This window comes from Tachyglossus aculeatus, chromosome 3, assembly GCF_015852505.1.
Source record: "Tachyglossus aculeatus isolate mTacAcu1 chromosome 3, mTacAcu1.pri, whole genome shotgun sequence".
NCBI lineage: Eukaryota > Metazoa > Chordata > Mammalia > Monotremata > Tachyglossidae > Tachyglossus > Tachyglossus aculeatus.
Genome location: NC_052068.1, coordinates 2,386,719 through 2,414,648, shown reverse-complemented (window position 1 = coordinate 2,414,648; position 27,930 = coordinate 2,386,719). Strand labels below are relative to the sequence as shown.

At 47.0% G+C, this 27,930-nt stretch overlaps 1 protein-coding gene across 3 annotated transcripts in view; it reads right to left on the bottom strand.

The window, feature by feature from the left end:
• Nucleotides 1–27,930, bottom strand: part of DOCK1 (dedicator of cytokinesis 1) — a 552,732-nt gene that overhangs the window by 50,736 nt on the left and 474,066 nt on the right. For all 3 annotated transcript variants that reach the window (XM_038743481.1, XM_038743482.1, XM_038743483.1), the window contains exons 40-46: nt 26,255–26,359; nt 21,132–21,273; nt 20,921–20,999; nt 19,964–20,048; nt 12,945–13,031; nt 7,285–7,461; nt 5,150–5,233 (exon numbers count right to left, since the gene is read on the bottom strand). In XM_038743481.1, coding sequence (XP_038599409.1) covers nt 5,150–5,233; nt 7,285–7,461; nt 12,945–13,031; nt 19,964–20,048; nt 20,921–20,999; nt 21,132–21,273; nt 26,255–26,359 — 759 coding nt within the window. The remainder of the gene's footprint in view (nt 1–5,149; nt 5,234–7,284; nt 7,462–12,944; nt 13,032–19,963; nt 20,049–20,920; nt 21,000–21,131; nt 21,274–26,254; nt 26,360–27,930) is intronic.

Here is a 27,930-nt window from a genome sequence, read left to right as displayed (position 1 = left end):
GACTGTGATGACAGGATTTAGTGCTCTCTTCTCTAAGCCTCAGTTACCTCATCTGTAAAACGGGGATGGAGACTGTGATGACAGGATTTAGCGCTCTCTTCTCTGAGACTCAGTTACCTCATCTGTAAAATGGGGATTGAGACTGTGATGACGGGATTTAGTGATCTCTTCTCTGTGCCTCAGTTACCTCATCTGTAAACTGGGGATTGAGACTGTGATGACAGGATTTAGCAATCTCTGTGCCTCAATTACCTCATCTGTAAAGTGGGGATTGAGACTGTGATGACAGGATTTAGCGATCTCTTCTCTGTGCCTCAATCAATCAATCAATCGTATTTATTGAGGCCTCAGTTACCTCATCTGTAAAATGGGGATGGAGACTGTGATGACAGGATTTAGCGATCTCTTCTCTGATCCTCAGTTACCTCATCTGTAAAATGGGGATTGAGAATGTGATGACGGGATTTAGCGATCTCTTCTCTGAGCCTCAGTTACCTCATCTGTAAAATGTGGATGGAGACTGTGATGACAGGATTTAGCGATCTCTTCTCTGTGCCTCAGTTACCTCATCTGTAAAATGGGAATCGAGACTGTGATGACAGGATTTAGCTATCTCTTCTCTGTGCCTCAGTTACCTCATCTGTAAAATGGGGATTGAGACTGTGATGACAGGATTTAGCGATCTCTTCTCTGTGCCTCAGTTACCTCATCTGTAAAATGGGGATTGAGACTGTGATGACGGGATTTAGCGATCTCTTCTCTGAGCCTCAGTTACCTCATCTGTAAAATGGGGATGGAGACTGTGAGCACCATGGGACAGGGACTATGTCCAACTCGATATGCTCGTATCCTCCCCAGAGCTTGGCACAATGCCTGGTACATAGCAAAGCAGAGCGCTTAACAACGCCCACCACCATCATCATCATCGTCATTATTGTACTGAGTGCTGGCGAGAAAATTCACAGAGGTTCAGTAAATAGCATTCCTAGGAAGAGACAGTGGAGTAAGGTGGGCTTCTGTGTTGACTAACACAGGTTGAGCAGATTTTAGCGAGGCTCTGAACAAACTAATTTTGAATTTCTGCTGGAAGCTTCTAAATAACCCGTCGACTGCTCCCCGGTGTGATTTTCTTCTCCCTAGGTGATGGAGCCTTCCCAAAAAAGAATCAGTCATCTAAAATTTCCGCATATTTTTCCTCCTGATTTGGCACAAATTAAGACTGCCAAAAATTCCCACAATTAAAAACAAACTTTCAGGTGATGTTGTGAAATTACCCCTTTTTCATTACTTTTTAATTTAATAGGGCTGTGGAAGAGGAGCAAAAAAACTAGGGCACCCTAAAAATTGGCTACGAGCTAGTTTTAAATGTATTTTTTTAATAGAGTTATTAGGGGCGGTGAAATAGTGCTGACTTAAAGTGGCTCCCCTGGGGACGAATTACAGTCCTCGGCGGGCCTGGAAACTTTAAAAATCCAATTTGCCGCACTGGCTTGCGGAAAATGGAAAATCAATAGAACCAGCATGGACGCAACCCGTCCGGGGAGAGCGACAGCGTCGTGGCCTCCGGGGGGATTTTGGATTTTCTGTCCGGTTTGACGATGGAAAAGCGAAATCCCCAAATCGTGAATTTCTTCCTCATGTCCTAAGGAGGGGGCAGGAGGGGGGTCACAGGATGTACGACCAGTTGTCCAAACGCCCGAGAATGATGTGGGTGATCTGTTGGTGGCTCATAGGCCAGAGGAAACTCCAGCTGCCCTCAGCCCAGTGGCATTTATGTATTCATTTATTTATTTATTTTACTTGTACATATCTATTCTATTTATTTTATTTTGTTAGTACGTTTGGTTTTGTTCTCTCTCTCCCCATTTTAGACTGTGAGCCCACTGTTGGGTAGGGACTGTCTCTATATGTTGCCAATTTGTACTTCCCAAGCGCTTAGTACAGTGCTCTGCACATAGTAAGCGCTCAATAAATACGATTGATGATGATGATGATTTATGTCTATATCCTTACTGGCGGCTCTAAAGCCGTCCATCCCCTTGCCCCCCTCCTACCTCACCTCGTTACTCTCTTACTACAATCCAGCCTGCACGCTTCGCTCCTCTAATGCCAAAGCACTTAGTACAGTTCTCTGCACACAGTAAGCGCTCAATAAATATGATTGAATAAATTGAATTGAATGAATGAACCTACTCACCATCCCTTGATCTCGTCTATCTCACCACTAACCTCTCACCCACATCCTGCCTCTGGCCTGGAATGCCCTCCCTCTTCATAAATAAGCGCTTCCCAAGCGCTCAATAAGTACGCTTGAATGAATGAATGAATGAATGAATAAGTTCACTGTAATCAATTAATCAATCAATCAATCGTAATTATTGAGCGCTTACTGTGTGTAGAGCACTGTACTAAGTGCTTGGGAAGTACAAGTTGGCAACATATAGAGACAGTCCCTACCCAACAGTGGGCTCACAGTCTAAAAGCAGCATGGCTCAGTGGAAAGAGCACGGGCTTTGGAGTCAGAGGTCATGGGTTCGAATCCCGACTCCTCCACATGTCTGCTGTGTGACCTTGGGCAAGTCACTTAATTTCTCTGAGCCTCAGTTACCTCATCTGTAAAATGGGGATTAAGACTGTGAACCCCACATGGGACAACCTGATCACTTTTTATCCCCCCCAGTGCTTAGAACAGTGCTTTGCACAAAGTAAGCGCTTAAAATATGCCAACATTATTATTATTATTAAAAGGGGGCAGGGAAGGTGTAGGCAGGGAATATGTCTGATACATTGTTCTACTGTACTCTCCCAAGTGTCTAGTACAGTGCTCCGCACTCAGTAAACGCTCAATAAATACGATTGAATGAATGCATGAATGAATGAATCCTTCTGGACTGTGAGCCCGTTGTTGGGTAGGGACTGTATATGTTGCCGGATTGTACTTTCCAAGCGCTTAGTCCAGTGCTCTGCACACAGTAAGTACTCAATAAATACGACTGAGTGAATGAATGAATGAATCCTTCTAGACTGGGAGCCCATTGTTTGGTAGGGACCGCCTCTATATGTGGCCAATTTGTACTTCCCAAGTGCTTAGTACAGTGCTCTGCACACAATAAGTGCTCAATAAATACGATTGAATGAATGAATGAATCTCCACAGCATTTATATCCGTATAAGTAATTTATTTATTTATATTAGTATTTGCTTCCCCCTCTAGGCTGTAAGGTCACTGTGGGCAGGGAATGTGTCTGTTACATTGTTCTACTGTACTCTCCCAAGTGCTTAGTGCAGTGCTCTGCACATGGAAATCACTCAATAAATACGACTGACTGATTGATGGACTGATCCAAAGCTTCTTCATTTAATAATAGTAATGACATTTATAATAATAATGACATTTATTAAGCGCTTACTATGTGCAAAGCACTGTTCTAAGCACTGGGGCGGTTACAAGGTGATCATGTTGTCTCATGGGGGGCTCCCAGTCTTAATCCCTGTTTTACAGATGAGGGAACTGAAGCACAGAGAAGTGAAGTGACTTGCCCAAAATCACACAGCTGACAATTGGCAGAGCCGGGATTTGAACCCATGACCTCTGACTCCAAAGCCCGGGCTCTTTCCACTGAGCCATGCTGCTTCTCATTAGATTAATGTCTTTCTCCCCGTCTAGAATGTGAGTTTGTTGTGGGGAGGAAACAAGTCTACCAACTCTGTTGCCGACTTGTACTTCCCAAGCACTTAGTACAGTGCTCTGCACACAGTAAGCGCTCAATAAATATGATTGATTGATTGATTGATTGATTGTTGTCCTGGATTCTCCCAAACACTCAGTAAGTGCTAGCTAAATGCCACCATTGGATTGAGTGAGGAACCTTGAAGAGAGGATGGAAGTTGATTAAGGCCAGTGGTCTTAGAGAGGGAGAAAAGTGTGGCTTAGTGGAAAGAGCACGGGCTTGGGAATCAGAGGACATGGGTTCTAATCAGCTCTGCTACTTGCCTGCTGTGTGACCTTGGGCAAGTCACTTCACTTCTCTGTGCCTCAGTTACCTCATCTGTAAAATGGGGATTAAGACTGTGAGCACCCCATGGGACAATCCAATTACCTTGTATCTACCTCAGCGCTTAGAACAGTGTTTGGCACGTAGTAAGCATTTAACAAATACCATAAAAAAAAGAAAAGAAAAGGGGTGGGTGGATGTGAATCAGGCTCTGTCGCTGGGAGTGACAGCCCAAAGAGAGACTAATAATAATGGTATTTGTTAAGCGCTTACTATGTGCCCAGCACCGTTTTAAGTGCTGGGGTAGGTACAAGGTAATCAGGTTGTCCCACGTGGGGCTCATAGTCGTAGTCCCCATTTGACAGATGAGGGAACTGAGGCACAGAGAAGTGAAGTGACTTGCCCAAAGTCACCCAGCTGACAAGTGGCAGAGCCAGGATTCAAACCCATGACCTTTGACTCCAAAGCCCGGGCTCTTTCCACTAAGCCACGCTGCTTCTCTGTGTAGTAGAGAAGTAGAAGAGAAGTAGTGTGACCTAGTTGTCTCCCCCTTCTAGACTGTGAGCCCACTGTTGGGTAGGGACCGTCTCTAGATGTTGCCAACTTGTACTTCCCAAGTGCTTAGTACAGTGCTCTGCACACAATAAGTGCTCAATAAATACGATTGAATGAATGAATGAATGAATAGTGAATGTGGCCTTACCCCCCCGCCCCACCCTCAGCCCACCCCTGGCAGCACACGGTGGGGTTTTATCAATAGTAATAATAATAATAGTAAGTGCGGTATTTGTTAAGCCCTTACAATGTGCCAGGCACTGGACTAAGCACTGAGGTGGGTTGAAGCAAATTGGGTTGGACTCAGTCCCTGTCCCACGTGGGGCTCACAGTCTTAACGCATTTTACAGACGAGGTAACTGAGGCACAGAGAAGCAAAGTGACCACACAGTAAAGGAGTGGCAGAGCCGGGATTAGAACCCATGACCACGTTCTGACAGCAGAACAGACACCCCCTTGGTGGTCTGGCCCCCTGTCCAGTCCACCCCTGGAAGCCCACAGTTGGGGTTCTGAGAGCAGGCCAGACCCCCGGCATGGCACGGCCCCTCCGGCGTGGCACGGCCCCCCCGCGGCCGGCCTATCCTCGGTGGACATCCTACCTGCCAGGCTATGAGGTCCTTGAGCTTCTCAATCTTCTCGTGGTCGTCGGGCTGTTCCTGGAGGTATCTCTCCGTGAAGAATGCCTGGGGACGAAGGACAAAGAGATGTCACGGTGCCAGAAATGTCGGCAAACCTGCCGGCGTGGGGCTCGGGAAACACCCCGGTGATGCCCGCCCCGACAAAGCCCTTCCTGATGATGCCCACCCTGGCAACCCAGTGGGGGCACACATTCACACCCCCAGGGGAGAAGCCAGGGCCCGAGCTCCCCAGTAACCACCCCAGACCATGGGCATGGGATGGAGGAGAGATTTTTAAAGTTTCCAGGCCTACAAAGGACTGTAATTCATCCCCAAGGGAGCCACTTTATGCTGCCTTTCCCACCCCAATGGCCTCAACACCCACCTGTCCCACCCTGGGCCCTGTAGAGGCCACAGTGACGCACCCAGTTGTGCCACACCTCCTTCCCTTCCCCACAGCACCTGTATATATGTATATATGTTTGTACATATTTATTACTCTATTTATTTATTTTACTTGTACATATCTATTCTATTTTATTTTTATTTTGTTAGTATGTTTGGTTTTGTTCTCTATCTCCCCCTTTTAGACTGTGAGCCCACTGTTGGGGAGGGACTGGCTCTATGTGTTGCCAATTTGTACATCCCAAGCGCTTAGTACAGTGCTCTGCACACAGTAAGCGCTCAATAAATATGATTGATGATTGATGACTTTCCGGCCCTGGGACGATCAGCCCAAGAGAAGCTCCCTGTGGCCTCTTCTTTTGGAGGAGTCCATGATCACCAGGGCCCTAAAGCTGGCCGGCCGACTACCCAGGTGGGGAGCGGTCCCCAAATCCTAGGATATTAGAGAGAAGAGGACGGGGCAGAATCGAGGGGGGCTCCAGGGAAAAGCTCTCCTGCTGACCGACTGTACTTTTATGAGAGACTGTGAGCCCACTGTTAGGTAGGGACTGTCTCTATATGTTGCCAACTTGTACTTCCCAAGCGCTTAGTACAGTGCTCTGCACACAGTAAGCGCTCAATAAATACGATTGATTGATTGATTGACTGAGAGACAGCAAAGTCTGCCAGAAAGAACTCAGGGCTGGGAGTCAGAGACCCGGGTTCTCCTCCCGGCTCTGCCAGTTGTCTGCTGGGTGACCCTGGCCAAGTCACTTCACAGCTTGGGGCCTCCGTTTCCTCATCTGTAAAATGGGGATTCAATCCCTATTCTCCCTCCTACTTAGACTGTGAATCCCATGTTGGGCAGGGACGGTAGCCAACCTAACTTGTACCTACCCTAGTGTTTAAAACAGTGCTTGGCACATAGTACTATTATTATTATTATTATTATTATTATGACCTAATTAACTTGGATCTACTCCAGTAGGTAGGGCAGTGTTGGTTACGTAGTAAGCACTCAACCAACACAATTATTCTGGTACATATTTACTATTCTATTTATTTTATTTTGTTAATATGTTTTGTTTTGTTGTCTGTCTCCCAGACTGAGCCCCTTCCTTCCTCTCCCCCTCGTCCCCCTCTCCATCCCCCCATCTTACCTCCTTCCCTTCCCCACAGCACCTGTATATATGTATATATGTTTGTACATATTTATTACTCTATTTATTTATTTTATTTGTACATATCTATTCTATTTATTTTATTTTGTTAGTATGTTTGGTTTTGTTCTCTGTCTCCCCCTTTTAGACCGTGAGCCCACTGTTGGGTAGGGACTGTCTCTATATGTTGCCAATCTGTACCTCCCAAGCGCTTAGTACAGTGCTCTGCACATAGTAAGCGCTCAATAAATACGATTGATGATGATGATGATGATGTGAGCCCGCTGTTTGGGTAGGGACCGTCTCTAGATGTTGTTAACTTGTCCTTCCCAAGTGCTTAGTACAGTGCTCTGCACACAGTAAGCGCTCAATAAATACCATTGAATGAACTGAATGAATTATTCTCATCATCGCTGACAAGTTCTTAACGCTCTTGGGGATGAATAGGGCCCTGATATTGTCCCCCAGCTGGCAGAGAGACCCCCCAAGACCCCTGGAACTGGTTGTGGCTGGAGGGGGCGGGAGGGACAGAGGGAGGAAAGACGCGTGGGACAGTGGGCCCCAACGACACACCTTCTCGTAGTTGGCGAAGCCGCCCATGACGGCCGGGTCCACGATGCCGTTGAGCAGCATGGACAGGGGGTTGATCGGAAGGTTGGGGTCGTTGACGTGCTGCTGGATCATGCCGTGCAGCTTGTCGTTGGTCAGCTGCATCGTCTCGATGGCGTTCTCCAGAGGGCTGATTTCCGCCTGTCGGAATAGCACACATAGGATCGCTTTCCCATTCGAGGAGGAGGACCAGTAATAATAATAATAATAGCATTTATTAAACGCTTACTATGTGCAAAGCACTGGGGAGGTTACAAAGTGATCAGTTACCCCACGGGGGGCTCACAATCTTAATCCCCATCTTACAGATGAGGCCCAGAGAAGTGAAGTGACTTGCCCAAAGTCATACAAGTGACAGTTGGCGGAGCCGGGATTTGAACCCATGACCTCTGACTCCAAAGCCCAGGCTCTTTCCACTGAGCCAGCTGCTTTTTTTATATTAAAGTCAGTCTCCTCCTCTAGAATAATTACGGTATTTGTTAAGCACTTACAATGTGCCAAGCATTGTTAAGCACCGGAGTAGATACAAGGTAATCAGGTTGTCCCACGTGGGGCTCACAGTCTTAATCCCCATTTTACAGATGAGGTCACTGACGCCCAGAGAAGCGGCTTGCCTAAGGTCACACACAGCAGACAAGTAGTGGAAGCGGGATTAGAACCCATGTCATGAGAAGCAGCGCGGCTCAGTGGAAAGGGCCCGGACTTGGGAGTCAGAGGTCATGGGTTTGAATCCTGGCTCTGCGACTTAGCTGTGTGACCTTGGGCAAGTCACTTCGCTTCTCTGTGCCTCAGTGACTTCATCTGTAAAATGGGGATTAAGACTGTGGGCCCCACGTGGGACAACCTGATCACCTTGTATCCCCCCCAGCACTTAGAACAGTGCTTTGCACATTGCTTCTCTTATCCAACCTTGGCTTCACTGACACTTTTCTCCCCTGGTTCTCCTCTTACCTCTCTTGCTTCTCATTCTCCGTCTCTTTCATGCGTTTCTCCTCTACCTTCCACCCCCTAACTGTGGGGGTCCCTCCAGGTTCATTTCTGGGCCCCCTCCCATTCTCCATCTACACCCACTCCCTTGGAGAAGCACTGTGGCTCAGTGGAAAGAGCCCGGGCTTGGGAGTCGGAGGTCATGGGTTCTAATCCCGGCTCTGCCACTTGTCAGCTGCGTGACTTTGGGCAAGTCACTTCACTTCTCTGGGCCTCAGTTACCTCATCTGGAAAATGGGGATTAAGACTGTGAGACCCCCGGGGGACAACCTGATTCATTCATTCATTCATTCAATCGTATTTATTGAGCGCTTACTGTGTGCAGAGCACTGTACAAGTACAAGTTGGCAACATATAGAGACGGTCCCTACCCAACAGTGGGCTCACAGTCTAGAAGCTGATCACCTTGTAACCTCCCCAGCGCTTAGGACAGTGCTTTGCACATAGTAAGCGCTTAATAAATGCCATCATTATTATTATTATTCTCTGGGCCCCAGTTACCTCATCTGTCAAATGGGGATGAAGACTGTGAGGCCCCTGTGGGAAAACCTCATCACCTTGTAACTTCCCCAGAGCTTAGAACAGTGCTTTGCACATAGCAAGCGCTTAACAAATGCCATTATTATTATTATTATTATTATTATTATTATTATTATTATTATTCTCTGGGCCCCAGTTACCTCATCTGTCAAATGGGGATGAAGACTGTGAACCCCCGTGGGACAACCTCATCACCTTGTAACCTCCCCAGAGCTTAGAACAGTGCTTTGCACATAGTAAGCGCTTAACAAATGCCATCATCATTATTATTATTATCATTATGTGGGACAACCTTATTACCTTGTATGCCCCCCAGTCCTTAGAACAGTGCTTGGCACATAGTGAGCGCTTAACAAATGCCATCATTATTATTATTATCATTATTATTATGTGGGACAATCTGATTACCTTGTATGCCCCCCAGTGCTTAGAACAGTGCTTGGCACATACTAAGCGCTTAACAAATGCCATTATTATTATTATTATTATTATTATTACTTCTCTGTGCCTCAGTTCCCTCACCTATCATATGGGGATGAATCCCATGTGGGATAGGGACTGAGTCCACCCCAATTTGCTTGTATTCACCCCAGTGCTTAGTACAGTGCTTAGCACATAGTAGTCAATCAAGCAGAAGCAGCATGGCCTATAGAGTGAACTCGAGCCTGGGAGCCAGAAGGACCTGGGTTCTAATCCCGGCTCTGCCAATTGCTGGCAGTGTGACCTTGGGTTAGGCGCTTAACTTCTCTGTGCCTTAGTTTCCTCATCTGCAAAATGGGGATTCAATACCTGTTCTCCCTCCTACTCGGCTCCGAGCCTCACTCGTCCCCCTCTCCATCCCCCTCATCTTACCTCCTTCCCTTCCCCACAGCACCTGTATATATGTATATATGTTTGTACATATTCATTACTCTATTTATTCATTTATTTATTTTACTTGTACATATCTATTCTATTTATTTTATTTTGTTAGTATGTTTGGTTTTGTTCTCTGTCTCCCCCTTTTAGACTGTGAGCCCACTGTTGGGTAGGGACTGTCTCTATATGTTGCCAACTTGTACTTCCCAAGCGCTTAGTACAGTGCTCTGCACACAGTAAGCGCTCAGTAAATACGATTGATTGATTGATTGATTGATTGACAGGGACTGTGTCCAACCTGATTAATCTACGTCCAACCCAGGGCTCAATACAGAGTTTGTAAGCCCGTCTCTAGACTGTAAACTCATAACGGGCAGGCAACGTTTCTGCTAATTCCGTTGTATTATACTTTCCCAAAAGTACTCTCTGCACATAGTAAGTGCTCAGTAAATACCATCGATTGATTCATTGATTAATCGACACATAAAAAGCGCTTAACAAATACCATAAAGGCACATATTGCATGCTTAGAACGGTGCTTTGCAAATAATAATGATGGCATTTGTTAAGCGCTTACTATGTGCAAAGCACTGTTCTAAGTGCTGGATAAGTGCTTAATAAATGCCATTATTATTATTATTATATTTAGGGCTGTGCACAGAGCATTACACGAAGCGCTTGGGAGAGTACAAGAAGAAGTAGAAAAAGCTTACAGTCTAAACTCCTTCTCTATTAACACACAGTCTCTGGAAATGAAATTTCCATCATGTCAAAATCCTGAAGGGCTGTGTGGTTCTTATCAGTCAAAGAACCGCGGGGCTGAGTCGTCTATCCACTGGACAGTATTTCTTTTACGGTGACAGGAATTCTTCAAGAGTATGACGGGCATTTAAAAACCCATAAAAACAGACTTATGCTTTCACTTCGGGGTTTAAAATGGTCATAGGAGGTCAGCACGCCCCAATCCCTTCCTCGATACAACTGGCGAAATGATCCGATGTGACACTGAGCTTGATTAATACAGCTCGAGAAATCATCTTTTTCTAGCTGTGTCACAGAGCCACAGAGGAGTCCAAATAGATTCATCCGTCTGGTTCAGGAAAATGCTAGCGCCCCAAATCAGATGTCGGAGCCCTGCTGCTTCACGCCGAAACCGTGGCCCTGCTCAAAAAGGTTGCCCGCAGCAAGGGAGAAGTAGCATGGCCTAGCAGAAATACTAAAAATAAGAATAATACTTGCGGTATTTTTTTAAGTGCTTACAGTATGCCATGCACTGTATTAAGTACTAGGGTAGATACAAGTTAATCAGGTTCCGAATGGGGCGCGCAGTCTAAATAGGAAGGAGCTGGGGTAGATACAAGTAGGGATTGTCTCTATCTGTTTCCAAATTGTACTTCCCAAATGCTTAGTACAGTGCCCTGCACACAGTAAGCCCTCAATAAGCCCGTGCTCTTTCCACTGGGCCACACTGCTTCTCTCATGTCTGCTGTGCGACTTTGGGCAAGTCACTTAACTTCTCTGTGCCTCAGTTCCCTCATCTGCAAAATGGGGATCAAGATTGTGAGCCCCATAATAATAATAATAACGGCATTTATTAAGTGCTTACTATGTGCAAAGCACTGTTCTAAGCGCTGGGGGATACAAGGTAATCAGGTTGTCCCACGGAAGGCTCACAGTCAATCCCCATTTTACAGATGAAGGAACTGAGGCACAGAGAAGTGAAGTGACCTGCCCAAAGTCACACAGCTGACAGTTGGCAGAGCCAGGATTTGAACCCATGACCACTGACTCCAAAGCCCGGGCTCTTACTGAGCCACGCTGTTTCTCCCATGTGGGACAAGGACTGTGTACAGCCTGATTATCTTGTATCTACCCCAGCGCTTAAAACAGTGCTTGGCACATAGTAAGCGCTTAACAAATACCATTATATTATTATTGTTACTGTTAAAGGAGGGGACAGACATTAAAATAAACAACAGATAGCGGAAACAACAGCTATTGTGGGCAGGCAGTGTCTCTGTTCATTCATTCATTCATTCAATCGTATATATTGAGCGCTTACTGTGTGCAGAGCACTGTACTAAGCGCTTGGGAAGTACAAGTTGGCAACATATAGAGACGGTCCCTACCCAACAGAGGGCTCACAGTCTCGAAGAGTGGGCTCACAGTCTATGCTGACTCTCCTGAGAACTTAGTACAGTGCTCTGCACACTGTAAGTGCTCGATAAATACGACTGAATGAATAAATGAACAGATGATGGAGGCGTGTAGTATTCATTCCTTCAATTCATTCATTCAATCACACTTATTGAGGGCTTACTGTGTGCAGAGCACTGTACTAAGCGTTTGGGAAGTACAATTTGGAAACAGATAGAGACAATCCCTACCCAACAATGGGCTCACAGCATAGAAGGGGGAAACAGACAACAAAACAAAACAAGTATAATCCCAGGCATTAACAGGTATTCAGCACAGGACTTTAGGCAGGAGGTGCTCAATAAGTGCTTGCAGTAGGTTCACTGTGCCTCGTGCTGGTCTCTTCTGTCTTCAGCCCCTTGCTCAAGAACTTCCCCACTTACCTGGAACTTTTTTCCAGGCAGGAGAGGTGGGAGAGATGAGAATGAGGCCCGATGAGCAGCTCAGCTTATGAGGAAGGAAGAGTGTGAGTGGAGAGGGGAAAGAGAATGGGAAGAGCCCACTGTTGGGTAGGGACTGTCTCTATATGTTGCCAACTTGTACTTCCCAAGCGCTTAGTACAGTGCTCTGCACACAGTAAGCGCTCAATAAATATGATTGATTGATTGGTTGATTGATTGATTGATTGAAGAGAGGAGGAAGAGTGCCAGTGGAGTGCCTTGGAGTCAAAGGTTTCTGTTTGATGCGGAGAGGAAGGAGTGACCAGTGGTGGGGGAGGTGGATGTGAGCAGCATGATGTTTTAGAAAGCCAGAGTTTAGAACTGCAATTTCTAGACCGTAAGCCCACTGTTGGGTAGGGACTGTCTCCATTTGTAGCTCAATTGTACTTTCCAAGAGCTTAGTACAGTGCTCTGCACACAGTAAGCTCTCAATAAATGCGATCGAATGAGTGAATGAATTTGCACAGAGCAGGCACTCGATAAATACCTCCCAGTGACAGAATGATTTGTGGGAACGGTACTCTTCAGGTAAGAAAGAGCTGCCTAGGTGCGTAAAGTTGTGTAACCACAGAAGTTAACGGTGGGATTGTAAGGCATTCTTACCATGAAAACTGTTTTGACTTCAAACCATCGTAAGATCCCGGGGAATTTGTAGGCCGTGGTGTAAATGGTTCTCTCAATCCACATGTTCTGGAAATGAAACATAAACACGCTCATCTGCAGATGGATAGCGTCTCTTCGATTGTGATCCACCCTCCCGCACCCCCAAACCTAGAGACATAGACAATTATTGTGGTATTTGTCAAGTGCTTACTAATTGCCAAGCACTGTACTAAGTGCTGGAGTAACTGCAATAATAATAATAATGATGGTATTTGTTATGCGCTTACGATGTGCCAAGCACTGCTCTAAGCACTGGGGTAGATACAAGGTCATCAGGTTGTTCCACGTGAGGCTCACAGTCTTAATCCCCATTTTACAGATGAGGGAACTGAGGCTCAGAGAAGTTAAGTGACTTGCCCAAAGTCACACAGCTGACAATTGGTGGAGCCGGGATTCGAACCCATGACCTCTGACTCCAAAGCCCGGGCTCTTTCCACTGAGCCACGCTGCTTCTCGTGTCTCTATATGTCACCAACTTGTACTTCCCAAGCGCTTAGTCCGGTGCTCTGCACACTGTAAGCGCTCAATATATATGATTGAATGAATGAATGAAAGTGGCAGAGTAGGAATTAGAACCCAGGTCCTTCTGACTTCCAGCTCTGTGTTCTCTCCACCAGGCCATGCTGCTTCCCAATGAAGTAGTGTTTAATAAACACGGTTGCATGTACGGAATGAATGAATGAATTCTCCATTGAGTCATCAAGAATAATAATAATAATAATAATAATAATAATAATAATAATAATAATGGCATTTATTAAGTGCTTACTATGTGCAGAGCACTGTTCATTCATTCATTCATTCAATCTTATTTATTGAGCGATTACTGTGTGCAGAGCACTGTACTAAGCGCTTGGGAAGTACAAGTTGGCAACATCTAGAGACGGTCCCTACCCAACAGCGGGCTCACAGTCTAGAAGGGGGAGACAGACAACAAAACAAAACATATTAAGAAAATAAAATAAATACAATAAATATGTACAAATAAAATAGAGTATACAAACATATATACGTATATACAAGTGCTGTGGGGAGGGGAAGGAGGTAACCCGGGGGGGATGGGGAGGGGAAGGAGGGGGAGAGGAAGAAGGGGGCTCAGTCTGGGAGGAGGGGGCTCAGTTCTAAGCGCTGGGGAGGTAACAAGGTGATCAGGTTGTCCCACGGGGGGCTCACAGTCTTCATCCCCATTTTACAGATGAAGGAACTGAGGCCCAGAGAAGTGAAGTGACTTGCCCAAAGTCACACAGCTGACAGTTGGCGGAGCCGGGATTTGAACCCATGACCTCTGACTCCAAAGCCCGGGCTCTTTCCACTGAGCCACGCTGCTTCTACAGTGGTTCCTTCCATCATCGCCTGCATGGACAAGGTGAGGGGAAACGCAGTTTGTCTCTCCTTCTCCAGCCCAGCCCGCACCCTCCACTCCTCTGCCGCTAATCTCCTCCCCGTGCCTCGTTCTCGCCTGTCCCACCGTCGACCCCCGGCCCACGTCCTCCCCTTGGCCCGGAATGCCCTCCCTCTGCCCATCCACCAAACTCGCTCTCTTCCTCCCTTCAAGGCCCTACTGAGAGCTCACCTCCTCCAGAAGGCCTTCCCACACTCAGCCCCTCCTTCCTCTCCCCCTCCTCTCCCTCTCCATCCCATCTTACCTCCCTCCCTTCCCCACAGCACCTGTATATATGTATATATGCTTGTACATATTTTTTTACTCTATTTATTTATTTATTTTATTTGTACATATCTATTCTATTTATTTTATTTTGTTAGTATCTTTGGTTTTGTTCTCTGTCTCCCCCTTTTAGACTGTGAGCCCACTGTTGGGTAGAGACTGTCTCTTTATGTTGTCAATTTGTACTTCCCATGCGCTTAGTACAGTGCTCTGCACATAGAAAGCGCTCAATAAATATGATTGATGATGATGATGATGATGTACATATTTATTACTCTATTTATTTTACTTGTACATATCTATTCTATTTTATTTTGTTAATATGTTTGGTTTTGTTCTCGGTCTCCCCCTTCTAGACTGTGAGCCCTCTGTTGGGTAGGGACTGACTCTATATGTTGCCAACTTGTACTTCCCAAGCGTGTAGTACAGTGCTCTGCACACAGGAAGCGCTCAATAAATACGATTGATTGATTGATTGATTGATTGATTGGCAGGGGCCGGAAACTCTTCCAAGGGACCCTTCTTCCTTCAAGGCTCAATCCTCTGAGCCCATTATAGGCAGGGAACGTATCTACTAATTAGAAAGATCTACATCTTTCCCTCTCCCTCTAAGAGAAGCCACCATGAGAAGCAGCATGGCATAGTGGGTAGAACTCGCGCCCGGGAGTTAGAAGGTCACGGGTTTGAATCCCGGCTCTGCCGCTTGTCTGCTGTGAGACCTTGGGCAAGTCACTTCACTTCTCTGGGCCCCAGTTCCCTCATCAGTAAAATGGGGATTGAGACTGTGAGCCCCACGTGGGACAGGGACTGCGTCCAACCCAATTTGCTTGTCTCCACCACAGCGCTTAGTACAGTGCCTGGCACATAGTAAGTGCTTAACCAATACCATAATTATTATTGAGAAGAATTATTATTAGAAGAAGAAGAATTATAAGAGAATCAATCAATCAATCAGTCGTATTTATTGAGCACTTACTGTGTGCAGAGCACTGTACTAAGTGCTTGGGAAGTACAGAGAAGAATTATAAGAGAAGAATTATTTTTACAGAAGCAGCGTGGCTCAGTGGAAAGAGCATGGGCTTTGGAGTCAGAGGTCATGGGTTCAAATTCCAGCTCCACCAATTGTCACCTGTGTGATTTTGGGCAAGTCACTTCACTTCTCTGTGCCTCAGTTCCCTCATCTGTAAAGTGGGGATGAAGACTGTGAGCCCCCCGTGGGACAACCTGATCACGTTGTAACCTCCCCAGAGCTTAGAACAGTGCTTTGCACATAGTAAGCACTTAATAAATGTCATTATTATCATTATTATTGTTATCATTACTAAGCTCATTCTGGGCAGTCCCTGTCCCACGTGGGACTCACAAGTCTTGTATCCACCTTGTATCCACCCCCAGCGCTTAGAACAGTGCTCTGCACATAGTAAGCGCTTAACAAATGCCATCATCATCATTATTATTATTATTATTAAGTCTTAATCCTCATTTTACAGATGAGGTCACTGAGGCACGGAGAAGGGAAGTGACTCGCTCGAGGTCACAGAGCCGACAAGTGGCAGAGCTGGGATCGGAAACCAGGTTTTTCTCATTCCCAGGCCCGCGCCCTAGTCACTAAGGCACGGTGTTTCTCCGTTTTTATCTCCCCGAACGAGGAAGGAAAAGGAACAATGGAGTTAAGGACATCGCTGAGGACTAATCAGAGGCAGAACTAAGAATAACTGAAGAATCTTGACTCCGGCTGCTCTTTGACGCTCAGACGGCGCTTCTCTAAATTGCACTGAGATTTTCTTAATTGCACCCCTTATATCTTTGAACTGTGCAATCGGAGGGAGGCCGTCGTGAAATGGAGCACTGAGCTCTTTGAAATGACAACACTCTCTGGACTGAGAATTGTTCCACTTAACGGCTTTTACTCTCCGATTCAAAAATGCGGGGACGGACCCAACTGTGGGAGATTTAAGTCACGCCTGGTCTAACCAGCACAGACCCGCCCCCCCCCAGGAAAAGCCCCCCGCAAAACCCGGGAGGGGTCAGGCGCAGGTCGGAGAGAGGGATGACAAGGCACAGACTAATGACGATGATGGCATTTATTAAGCGCTTACTATGTGCAATGCACTGCTCTAAGCACTGAGGAGGTTACGAGGTGATCAGGTTGTCCCACGGGGGGCTCACAGTCTTCATCCCCATTTTACAGATGAGGTCACCGAGGCCCAGAGAAGTGAGGTGACTTGCCCAAAGTCACACAGCTGACTAGTGGCAGAATTTGAACCCATGACCTCTGACTCCAAAGCCTGGGCTCTTTCCACTGAGCCACGCCGCTTCTAATGACTAAAGACTAATGACTGGAGAAGCAGTGTGGCTCCGTGGAAAGAGCACGGGCTTGGGAGTCAGAGGTCATGGGCTCGATTCCCGGCTCCGCCACTTGCCAGCTGTGTGACCTTGGGCAAGTCACTTAACTTCTCTGGGCCTCAGTTCCCTCATCTGTAAAATGGGGACTAAGACTGTGAGCCCCACGTGGGACAACCTTGATCACCTTGCATCTCCCCCAGTGCTTAGAACAGTGCTTGGCACATAGTAAGCACTTAACAAATACCACCATTATTATTATTATTAATGCCCTAGTGCATGGAGCCATTAATTCTGCCACTGGACTGAAAGTTCCTTGAAGATAGGGTTCATTCATTCAATCATTCAATTGTACTTATTGAGCGCTTACTGTGTGCAGAGCACTGTACTGAGCACTTGGAAAGTACAATTTGGCAACAGATAGAGGCGATCCCTACCCAACAATGGGCTCACAGTCTAGAAGTGGGGAGACAGACAACAAAATGTTTCCCATGTTTACTGCGCTCTCCTAAGCACTTAGTACAGTGCTCTGCGCCCAGTAGACTGGAAGCTTATTGAGTACAAGGGTCATATAATAATGATGGCATTTGTTAAGCGCTTACTATGTGCAAAGCACTGTTCTAAGCGCTGGGGGGATACAATGTGATCAAGTTGTCCCACATGGGCTCACAGTCTTAATCCCCATTTTTACAGATGAGGTAACTGAGGCTCAGAGAAGTTAAGTGACTTGCCCAAGGTCACACAGCAGACTTGTGGCAGAGGCGGCATTCGAACCCATGACCTCTGACTCCAAAGCCCGTGCTCTTCCCACTGCTTCACTCTCCTAAGCACTCAGTAGGCTGTAAATTCTTTGAGGGCAGGGATTGTGGCTACAGGCTATATTGTATGCCTCCAACTAGTGTGGTCTAGTGGTTAGATAACAGGCCTAGGAGTCAGAAGGACCTGGGTTCTAATCTTGGCTCTGCCACGTGTCTGCTGTATGACCTTAGGCAAGTCACTTCTCTGTGCCTCAGTTCCCTCATCAGTAAAATGGGGATTAAGACTCTGAGCCCCATGTGGGACATGGACTGTGTCCAACCTGATTATAATAATAATAATAATGGTATTTGTTAAGCGCTTAATATATGCCAAGCACTGTTCTAAGTGCTGGGGGGGGGATACAAGGTGATCACATTATCCCACGTGGGGCTCACAGTCTTAATCCCCATTCTACAGATGAGGTCCCTGAGGCACAGAGAAGCTAAGTGACTTGCCCCAAGTCACACAGCTGACAAGTGGCGGAGCCAGGATTAGAACCCATGACCTCTGACTCCCAAGCCTGGCCTCTTTCCACGGAGCCACGCTGCTTGTATCTACCCCTGTGCTTAGTACAGTGCATAAAGTAAGCGCCTAAAAATACCATTAAATTAAAAAAAGCAACTTAGTGCAGTGCTTTGCACACAGTAGTCACTCATAATCAATCAGTTGATTGACAGACTTGCCACTGAGCCCCTGTGACGGGGGGCACCAAATGTCCCTTCGGCCCAGCCCCAACCCAACGGTTCATCTTCCCAAACATTTTCACTGGAAAATCCATTTTCTGTTCTCCGAATCCAAGCCTCCAGTGGAAAGGGCAGAGGACTGGAAATCAGGAGACCTGGATCCTAAATCCCGCTCTGCCACTCCTCCGCTGTGAGACCTTGAAGAAGTCACCGGCAGTGTGGCTCAGTGAAAAGAGCCCGGGCTTTGGAGTCAGGGGTCATGGGTTCAAATCCTGGCTCTGCCAATTGTCAGCTGTGTGACTTTGGGAAAGTCACTTAACTTCTCTGGGCCTCAGTGACCTCATTTGTAAAATGGGGATGAAGACTGCGAGCCCCCCGTGGGACAACCTGATCACCTTGTAACCTCCCCAGCACTTAGAACAGTGCTTTGCACATAGTGAGCACTTAATAAATGCCATCATTATTATTATTATTATATCTGGCATTCCGAAGACCCAATTTCTATCATTGGCATTTTCATTCCTGCCAGTAGGGCTCAGTAAACTCCTTCAGACTTTGACCATGAGCCTATGTAATAATAATAATAATAATAATGGCATTTATTAAGCTCTTACTATGTGCAAAGCACTGTTCTAAGTGCTGGGGAGGTTACAAGGTGATCAGGTTGTCCCACGGGGGGGCTCACAGTCTTAATCCCCATTTTTCAGATGAGGGAACTGAGGCCCAGAGAAGTGAAGTGACTTGCCCAAAGTCACACAGCTGACAACTGGCAGAGCTGGGACTTGAACCCATGACCTCTGACTCCAAAGCCCGGGCTCTTTCCACTGAGACATGCTGCTTCTCCGGGACAGGGACAGGGTTAGGGTTATGTGACAGGGCCTGTGTCCTAACTGATTATCTTATATAATAATAATAATAATAATGATAGCATTTATTAAGCGCTTACTATGTGCAAAGCACTGTTCTAAGCACTGGAAAAGGTGATCAGGTTGTCCCATGGAGGGCTCACAGTCTTAATCCCCATTTTACAGATGAGGGAACTGAGGCCCAGAGAAGTTAAGTGACTTGTCCAAAGCCACACAGCTGACAATTGGAGGAGCCAGGATTTGAACCCATGACCTCTGACTCCAAAGCCCGGGCTCTTTCCACTGAGCCATGCAGTCATGGGTTCTAATTTCGACTTCGCCACTCGTCTGCTGTGTGATCTTGGGTGAGTCACTTCGCTTCTCTGCGCCTCGGTTACCTCATCTGTAAACTGGGGTTTGAGACTGTGAGCCCCATGGGGGGCAGGGACTGTGTCCAACCCGATTGCTTGTGTCCACCTCAGTGCTTAGTACAGTGCATGGCACATAGTAGGCTCTTAACAAATGCCACAGTTATTAATAGTAGTAGTGCAGAGCTCTGCACACAGCAAGCGCTCAATAAACACGATTGATTGGTTGATTCATAAGACTCGCCCACGTTCTTACCGCAAATTCATTATCTGGGTTTTTCTCTCCTCTTCGGACAGGTCGGGAATATTCAAATCTCTGGACCTCGTTCACTCGGTAGAAACTGCGGAGGAAAAAGGGGAATGTGGAAATTTTTCCAAAGGCCCAAGAGCATGAGAAATGGCAGCCACTCTGGAGATAGGCGGACAAGATATCTTGGGTGGGTGAAAAGGGAAATTCCCAGATAAGGAGGAGGTCTCTGGGAGGAATTCCCTCTAGCTTGGAAGCTCCTGGTGGGCAGGGAATGGGTCTACCCTCTCTTGTTGTATTGCTCTCTTCCAAGCACTTAGTACAGTGCTCTGCAAACAGTAAACACTTAGTAATAATAACAATAATAATAAGTGAAAATTGTTAAGCACTTACTATGTGCCAGGCACTGTACTAAGCACTGGGGTAGACATAAGATAATTAGGTTGCATACAGTACCTGTCCCACATGGGGCTCACAGTCTTTTTTTAAAAAAAATGACATTTATTAAGCGCTTACTATGTGCAAAGCACTGTTCTAAGCTCTGGGAAGGTTACAAGGTGATCAGGTTGTCCCACGGGGGGCTCACAGTCTTCCTCCCCATTTTACAGATGAGGGAACTGAGGCCCAGAGACGTGAAGTGACTTGCCCAAAGTCACACAGCAGACAATTGGCAGAGCCGGGATTTGAACCCATGACCTCTGTCTCCAAAGCCCGGGCTCTTTCCGCTGAGCCACGCTGCTTCTCCTAATCTTAATCCCCATTTTACAGATGAGGGAACGGAGGCCCAGGGAAGTGAAGTGACTTGCCCAAGGTCACACAGCAGACACGTGGCGGAGCCAGGATTAGAACCCGGGTCCTTCTGACTCCCAAGCCTGTGCTCTATCCACTAGGCCATGCTGCTCCCCATACATAGATGGATTGAGAGCCCAGTGGGCAGTCATTCAGCAGGGAGAAGGGCCGGCTCACCTCACGATCTGCTCCGTAACCGGCCGGTGAAACTTTGGGGGCAGGTCGAGTTTGGGCTTCACGGTAAAGCACTGGATGTCTGGTGGGCGGGTTGACGGCGCTAAGGAAAAACCCAGCATCTCCCCCCAAATGTTTTCTCTTCCCTCTCCCACGCCAGCGCCCTCAGCCTCCCTGCCTTCCCCTGGAGGGTGTCTGGACCGGGAAAGGATACACTGCCCAGACGAGTTTTTAATATCGTCGCCGGGAGGGGCCGTCGTCTTCATCTTCTCCGCGTTCGGAAACTGGGTCAGCAGCCTGGCCTCGAAATCTTCCCGCCGCTCGTATTCCTTCCCGCGATAAATGAACACTTTTCCCTGGACACGGAGACATTGGGGAGGGTTCAAAGTTTCTCTGTCTTCTTCTTTCTCCTCCACCTCCTCATCCTCCTGCTCCTCCTCCCTCTTCCTCCTTGTCCTCCGCATCCTCCCCTACTCTTCCTCTTCCTCCTCCCCTTTCTTGTCCTCTTCCTCTTCCTCCTCCTCCTCCCTTTCCTTTCCCTCCTTGTCCTCCCTCTTCTTGTCCTCTTTATCTCCACCTCCTCTCCCTTCTCCTCCTCCTTCCTCCTATGTGCAAAGCACATAGCAAGCGATTAATAAATGCCATAAAAAAAAAATGGTACTTGGTAAGAACTTACTATGTGCCAAGCACTGTTCTAAGTGCTGGGGGGTCTACAAGGTGATCAGGTTGTCCCACATGGGGCTCACAGTCTTAATTCCCATTTTACAGATGAGGGAACTGAGGCCCAGAAGAGTGAAGTGACTTGCCCAAAGTCACACAGCTGACAAGTGGCAGAGCCGGGATTAGAACCCATGACCTCTGACTTCCAAACCCGGGCTCTTTCCACTGAGCCATGCTGCTTCTCTTAATACCATCATAATTATGGTATTTATTTAGCACTTACTATGTGCCGTGCACTGTACTAAGCACTAGGGTAGGTACAAGCAAATCGGGTTGGACACAGTCCCTGTCCCATGAGAGGCTCACAGGCTCAATCCCCATTTTACAGATGAGGTAACTGAGGCACAAAGAAGTAAAGTGACCTGCCTGAGGCCACACAGCAGATTAATGGCTGAGCCGGGACTAGAACCCATAACCTTGTGACTCCCCAGGCCTGTGTTCTAGAGAAGCAGCGTGGCTCAGTGGAAAGAGCCCGGGCTTGGGAGTCAGAGGTCATGGGTTCTAATCCCAGCTCAGCCACTTGTCAACTGTGTGACTTCGGGCAAGTCACTTCACTTCTCTGGGCCTCAGTTCCCTCATCTTTAAAATGGGAATTAAGACTGTGAGCCCCATGTGGGACAACTTGATTGCCTTGTATCCCCCCCAGCACTTAGAATAGTGCTTGGCACATTGTAAGTGCTCAACAAATGCCATCATTATCATTATGTTATTATCCACTATGCCAGGTTGTTTCCCACTATGTCAGGCTGTTTGTTGTTCTATTGTCCTCTCCTAAGCTCTTAGTCCTGGGCTTTGCATATAATAATAATAATAATGGCATTTATTAAGCGCTTACTATATACAAGGCACTGTTCTAAGCGCTGGGGGGATACAAGGTGATCAGGTTGTCCCACGGGGGCTCACAGTCTTCGTCCCCATTTTCCAGATGAGGTAACTGAGGCCCAGAGAAGTGAAGTGACTTGCCCAAAGTCACCCAGCTGACAAGTGGCAGAGTCAGGATTTGAATCCATGACCTCTGACTCCAAAGTCCGTGCTCTTTCCACGGAGCCACGCTGCTTCTCTGGTAAGTGCTTAATATAGTAATATAATATAGTAAGTGCTTAATAAATACAATTGAATGAATGAATGACTCTCGGGTCGGGGAAGAGCGCTGGGGCTGAGAGAGGCTGGAAGTGCATATAGCTTTAATTTTATTTCTTCTGACGATTTTGACACCTGTCTACATGTTTTGTTTGGTTGTCTCCCGCTTCTAGACTGTGAGCCCGTTGGCGGGTAGGGACCGTCTCTATATGTTGCCAACTTGTACTTCCCAAGCGCTTAGTACAGTGCTCCGCACACAGGAAGCACTGAATAAACACGATTGAATGAATGAATGAATGAATGAATGAGGTCCAGTCCACCCATCATGGGGCCACCCCTGGGAGGGTGTGCCTGTGGACACGAACATGGAGTTTCCCCAAACCACCAGCAATCATTTAATCCCCGTCATTCTTGCTTTTCATGTGGAAAGCCGCATGGTACAGAGGATAAAGCCCAGGCCTGACTCCCCCAGCTCCTAATCGTGGCACAACCACTTATCTGCTGTGTGACCTTGGGCAAAGTCACTTCACTTCTCTGGGCCTCAGTCACTTCATCAGCAAAACGGGGATTAAGACTGTGAGCCCCACATGGGACAGGGACTGCGTCCAACCTGATAGCATTTAGACCAGTGCTTGGCACACAGTAAGTGCTTAACAAATGTCATTATTATTATTATCTTGGCTCTCATCACTTGCCTGTGGCCCCAGTGTGACCCCACAAACCGGACAAAATTCACTTTAAATTGCAAAGATAAATGTGCAGTAGCATCATCTTTGAGTCTGAACAGAGTTAAGCCAGTTAGGAACGCTGCAAACACGATTTAATGTGTCGGACCCTGATATGAAAGTGTTTACGATGCTCCATGACAGAAGAAAGCTATGAGAAGGCATATGCCTATTAAAGCCTTACGAGAAAAATTCTGTAGTTTAATCTTATTTCTAATCTCCCTGCAAAGCATGAAACAGGCGGGGAGAAAATAAATTTGTATCCAACAACAGAAATAGGATGATGAATGTAAGACACAACCGTCTTTGTCTAGGAACGGGACTTAAGGCAAGTCACTTCGCTTCTCTGGGCCTTACTTACCTTGTCTGTAAAATGGGGATTTAGACTGTGGGCTCTGTCCAACCTGATTTCCTCTTATCTCCCCCAGGGTTTAGTAAAATGCCTGGCACATAGAAAGTGCTTAACAAATTCCAGGAAAAAATATAAATAATAATTGACTTCTCAAACAACCGCCCAACTGCTCTTATCCTATCGCGCCTCCTCGATGACCTCCCAGCCTCCTATCTCTCTCCTCTCTAGCCCACACTTTATTCTGCTGCCTGGAACATTTTTCTAAAAAAACATTCAGGCCACATTTCCCCACTCTTCAAGAACCTCCAGTGGTTGCCCATCCATCTCTGCATCAAACAGAAACTCCTCACCATTGGCTTTAAACTGTGAGCCCACTGTTGGGTGGGGACCGTCTTTATATGTTGCCAACTTGTACTTCCCAAGTGCTTAGTACAGTACTCTGCACACTCTGCACTCTGCTTAATAAACACGATTTATTGATTGATTGATTTAAAGCAGTCAATCCTCTTGGCCCCTCCTACCTCACCTCACTACTCTCCTGCTATAACCCAGCCTGCACACTTTGCTGCTCTAATGCTAACCTTCTCACTATTTCTCCATCTTGCCTATCTCATCACCAACCTCTCGCCCATGTCCTGCCCCTGTCCTGGGATGTCCTCCCTCTTCATTTTCGACTGATAATGACTCTCCCTGTCTTCAAAGCTCTATTGAAGGCATATCTCGTCCAAGAAGCCTTGCCTGACTAAGCCCCCAGCCTTTCCTCTTCTCTCACTACCTTCTGCATCTCCCTTACTTCCCTTATTCATCCCCTCTTCCAGCCCCGCAGTACTTATGTACATATCTGTAATTTATCTATTTATCTCAATGTCTGTGTCCCCCTCTACACTGTCAGCTTGTTGTGGGAAGGGAATGTGTCTGTGATATTGTACTCTCCCAGGCACTTAGTTCAGTGCTCTCCACACAGTAAGCACTTCATATGACTGAGTGATTAAGGCTTCATCGTTTCTTTTAGGGCAGATAGAATGTCTTGTTTCTGTTGTGTTTCCCAAGCTCTCAGTTCAGTGCTTAGCACTCGGCAGGCACCCAGGAAAATACCATTACTGAGGATGAGGCAGGCGTAATTATCCCCATGTTACACAGGAGGAAACTGAGGCCCAGAGAGGTCAAGTGAGTGTCCTGAGGTCACCGGACATAGGACAGCCGGGAGTAGAACCCGGGCTCCAGTCTCCCCACCCCGGGCCCTTCTTCCATCAGGCCATGCTGTTTTAACAATTCAACTCTCCGCACCTCCCTTGTGCCTTGGGTTTACACACTCCCCGACAAACCACAAACACACCCCAGTTTCTTTTCTGCGATGAAATGCAAGACAAGCCTTCCTGCAACTGACTCCATGATTAAAGAAATGCTCAGGAAACATCAAGCCGCGGAGACTGGCACCCGAGAAGGTGAGACATGGTTCTTTTCACTAACTGGAAGAGAGGTCTGGGCAGTCTGAAGGATTGACTTCCTCCTCTCTGCTCTGCCTAGTCTTTTGAGCAAAACATTTTTTTCTCCTATTTATTCTGCGCTGAGGAAGCACAGCAGAGCCAAACAAAAGAAAGGACACAGGGCTGAGGCCCAGATCCTCTTTTCCTCTTCTCCCATTCCCTAATGCGTCATCCTGACTCGTTCCCCTCATTCATTCCCCTCCCAGCCCCACAGCACTTATGATAATAATAATAATTGTGGCATTTGTTAAGCGTTTATTATGTGCCAAGCACTGTTCTAAGTTCTAAGTGGTGGGGTAGATGCAAGGTAATCAGGCTGGACATAGTCCATGTCCCACATGGGGCTCACAGTCTTGATCCCCATTTTACAGATGAGGTAACTGAGACTCAGAGCAGTGAAGTGACTTGCCCAAGGTCACACACAGCAAAGTGGAGGTGCCGGGATTAGGCCCCCGGGTCCCCAGATTCCCAGGCCCATGTTCTTTCTACTAGGCTACACTGCTTCCCCCTCCTCCCTCTCCCCATCCCCCCCCACCTTACCTCCTTCCCCTCCCCACAGCACCTGTATATATGAATATATGTTTGTATGTATCTATTACTGTATTTATTTATTTATTTTATTTGTACATATTTATTCTATTTATTTTATTTTGTTAATATGTTTTGTTTTGTTCTTTGTCTCCCCCTTCTAGACTGTGAGCCCACTGTTGGGTAGGGACCATCTCTATATGTTGCCAACTTGTACTTCCCAAGAGCTTAGTACAGTGCTCTGCACACAGTAAGCGCTCAATAAATACGATTGAATGAATGAATCAAAGCCCCGATATGAAACTCGAGTTAACCTGGGAAGCTCTGGTCAATCGTCCTTGCATTTACCAAACAGGTGACAGTTTGCCACTGGCCCCGTGCCCCGCAGGGCATCCCCCCCACCCTCCGCTCCCCACTCAGGGGCATCCCAGCCCCGACCACTCACCCGCAGGAAAGTCGGGAAGCCCTGGCCATAGTAGCCAACAGCAAAGTAGTCCGGCTTGGGTCTGATCACCTTGACGATGTTCTCGTAAAACTGGGCTTGCTTTTTCTGTGGAGCAAATATGGACAGGATCAATCCAGAATCCATCAATCGATCGTATTGCCTGGGCATCTATTATCCATCAGTCGGTCAGCCAATCATATTTACTGAGCGCTTACAGTGTGTAGAGCACTGTACTAAGTGCTTGGGAGAGTACAATATAACAATAAACAGCTACATTCCCTGCCCACAATGAGCTTACAGTCTAGAGGGGGAGACAGACATTTAAATGAATACATAAATTACATATATGTACATATACATAGAGAAGCAGCGTGGCTCAGTGGAAAGAGCATGGGCTTTGGAGTCAGAAGTCATGGGTTCAAATCCCTGCTCCGCCAATTGTCAGCTGTGTGACTTGGGGCAAGTCAATTCACTTCTCTGGGCCTCAGTTCCCTCATCTGTAAAATGGGGATTAAGACTGTGAGCCCCCTGTGGGACAACCTGATCACCTTGTAACCTCCCCAGTGCTTAGAACAGTGCTATGCACATAGTAAGCGCTTAATAAATGCTATTATTATTATTATTATTATTATTATTATTATTATTATTATTATGTGGGGCTTGGCGGGGAGGGTAATGAATGAAGAGAGTAGAACACTGCACCTAGCATTGGGGAGATACGATCAGCGTCCTCAAGGAGCTTCTAATATACTGTGCGCAGAGCACTGAACTGAGGGTTTGGGGAAGGACAGCAGAGTTAGTAGACACAATCCCCGACCTCAAGGAGCTTCCAGTCTACTAAGTGCAGAATGCTGGATTTAGCCGTTGGGAGAGTTAATGGACACTGTCCCTGTCCTCAAGGAGCTTAAAGCCTTGAGAGAGAGGAAGATACTAAAATAAATTGCAAATAGGAGGAAGCAGATGTGGATGATGGAGACTAGAAAGGGACCCAGAACTGAACCTTGAGGGACTCCCACAGTTAAGGGGTGGGAGGCAGGGGAGGAGCCTGTGAGAGAGATGGACAAGGAGCTACGAGGAGAGCCAGGAGAGGACAGTGTCAGTGAAGCCGAGGTTGGATAAGGTTTCCAGGAGAAGGGGGTGGGCCACAGTGTCCAGGGCAGCTGAGAGGTCAAGAAAGACTACGATGGATTTGGCAAAAAAAGAGATCACCGGTGGCTTTTGAGAGAGCGGTTTCCATGGAGTGAAAGGGGTGGAAGCCAGATTGGAGGGGGTCAAGGAGAAACTTGGAGGAGAGGAAGTGGAGACAGCGGGCGTAGAACACTCACTCAAAGGGTTTGGAGAGGAATGGAAGGTGGGAGATGGGGGTGATAACTGGAGGGAGCTTTGAGGGTCAAAGGAGGGTTTTTTTAGGATAGAGAAGACAAGAACATGCTTGAAAGCAGTGGGGAAGAAGCTATTGGAGACTGAACAGCTGAAAACGGCAGTCAGGGAGAGAAGGGAGGGGACAAGGGTATTGATAAGGTGGGAAGAGATGGGGTTGGAGGCGCGGTTGGAGGGGGTGGATTTTGAGAGAAGGCAGGAAAACTCCTCTTGAGATAACCATTCTTTACTTTAATGTCTGCCTCCCTCACAAGACTGTAAGCTCCTTGTGGGCAGGGAACGTGTCTAGCAACTCT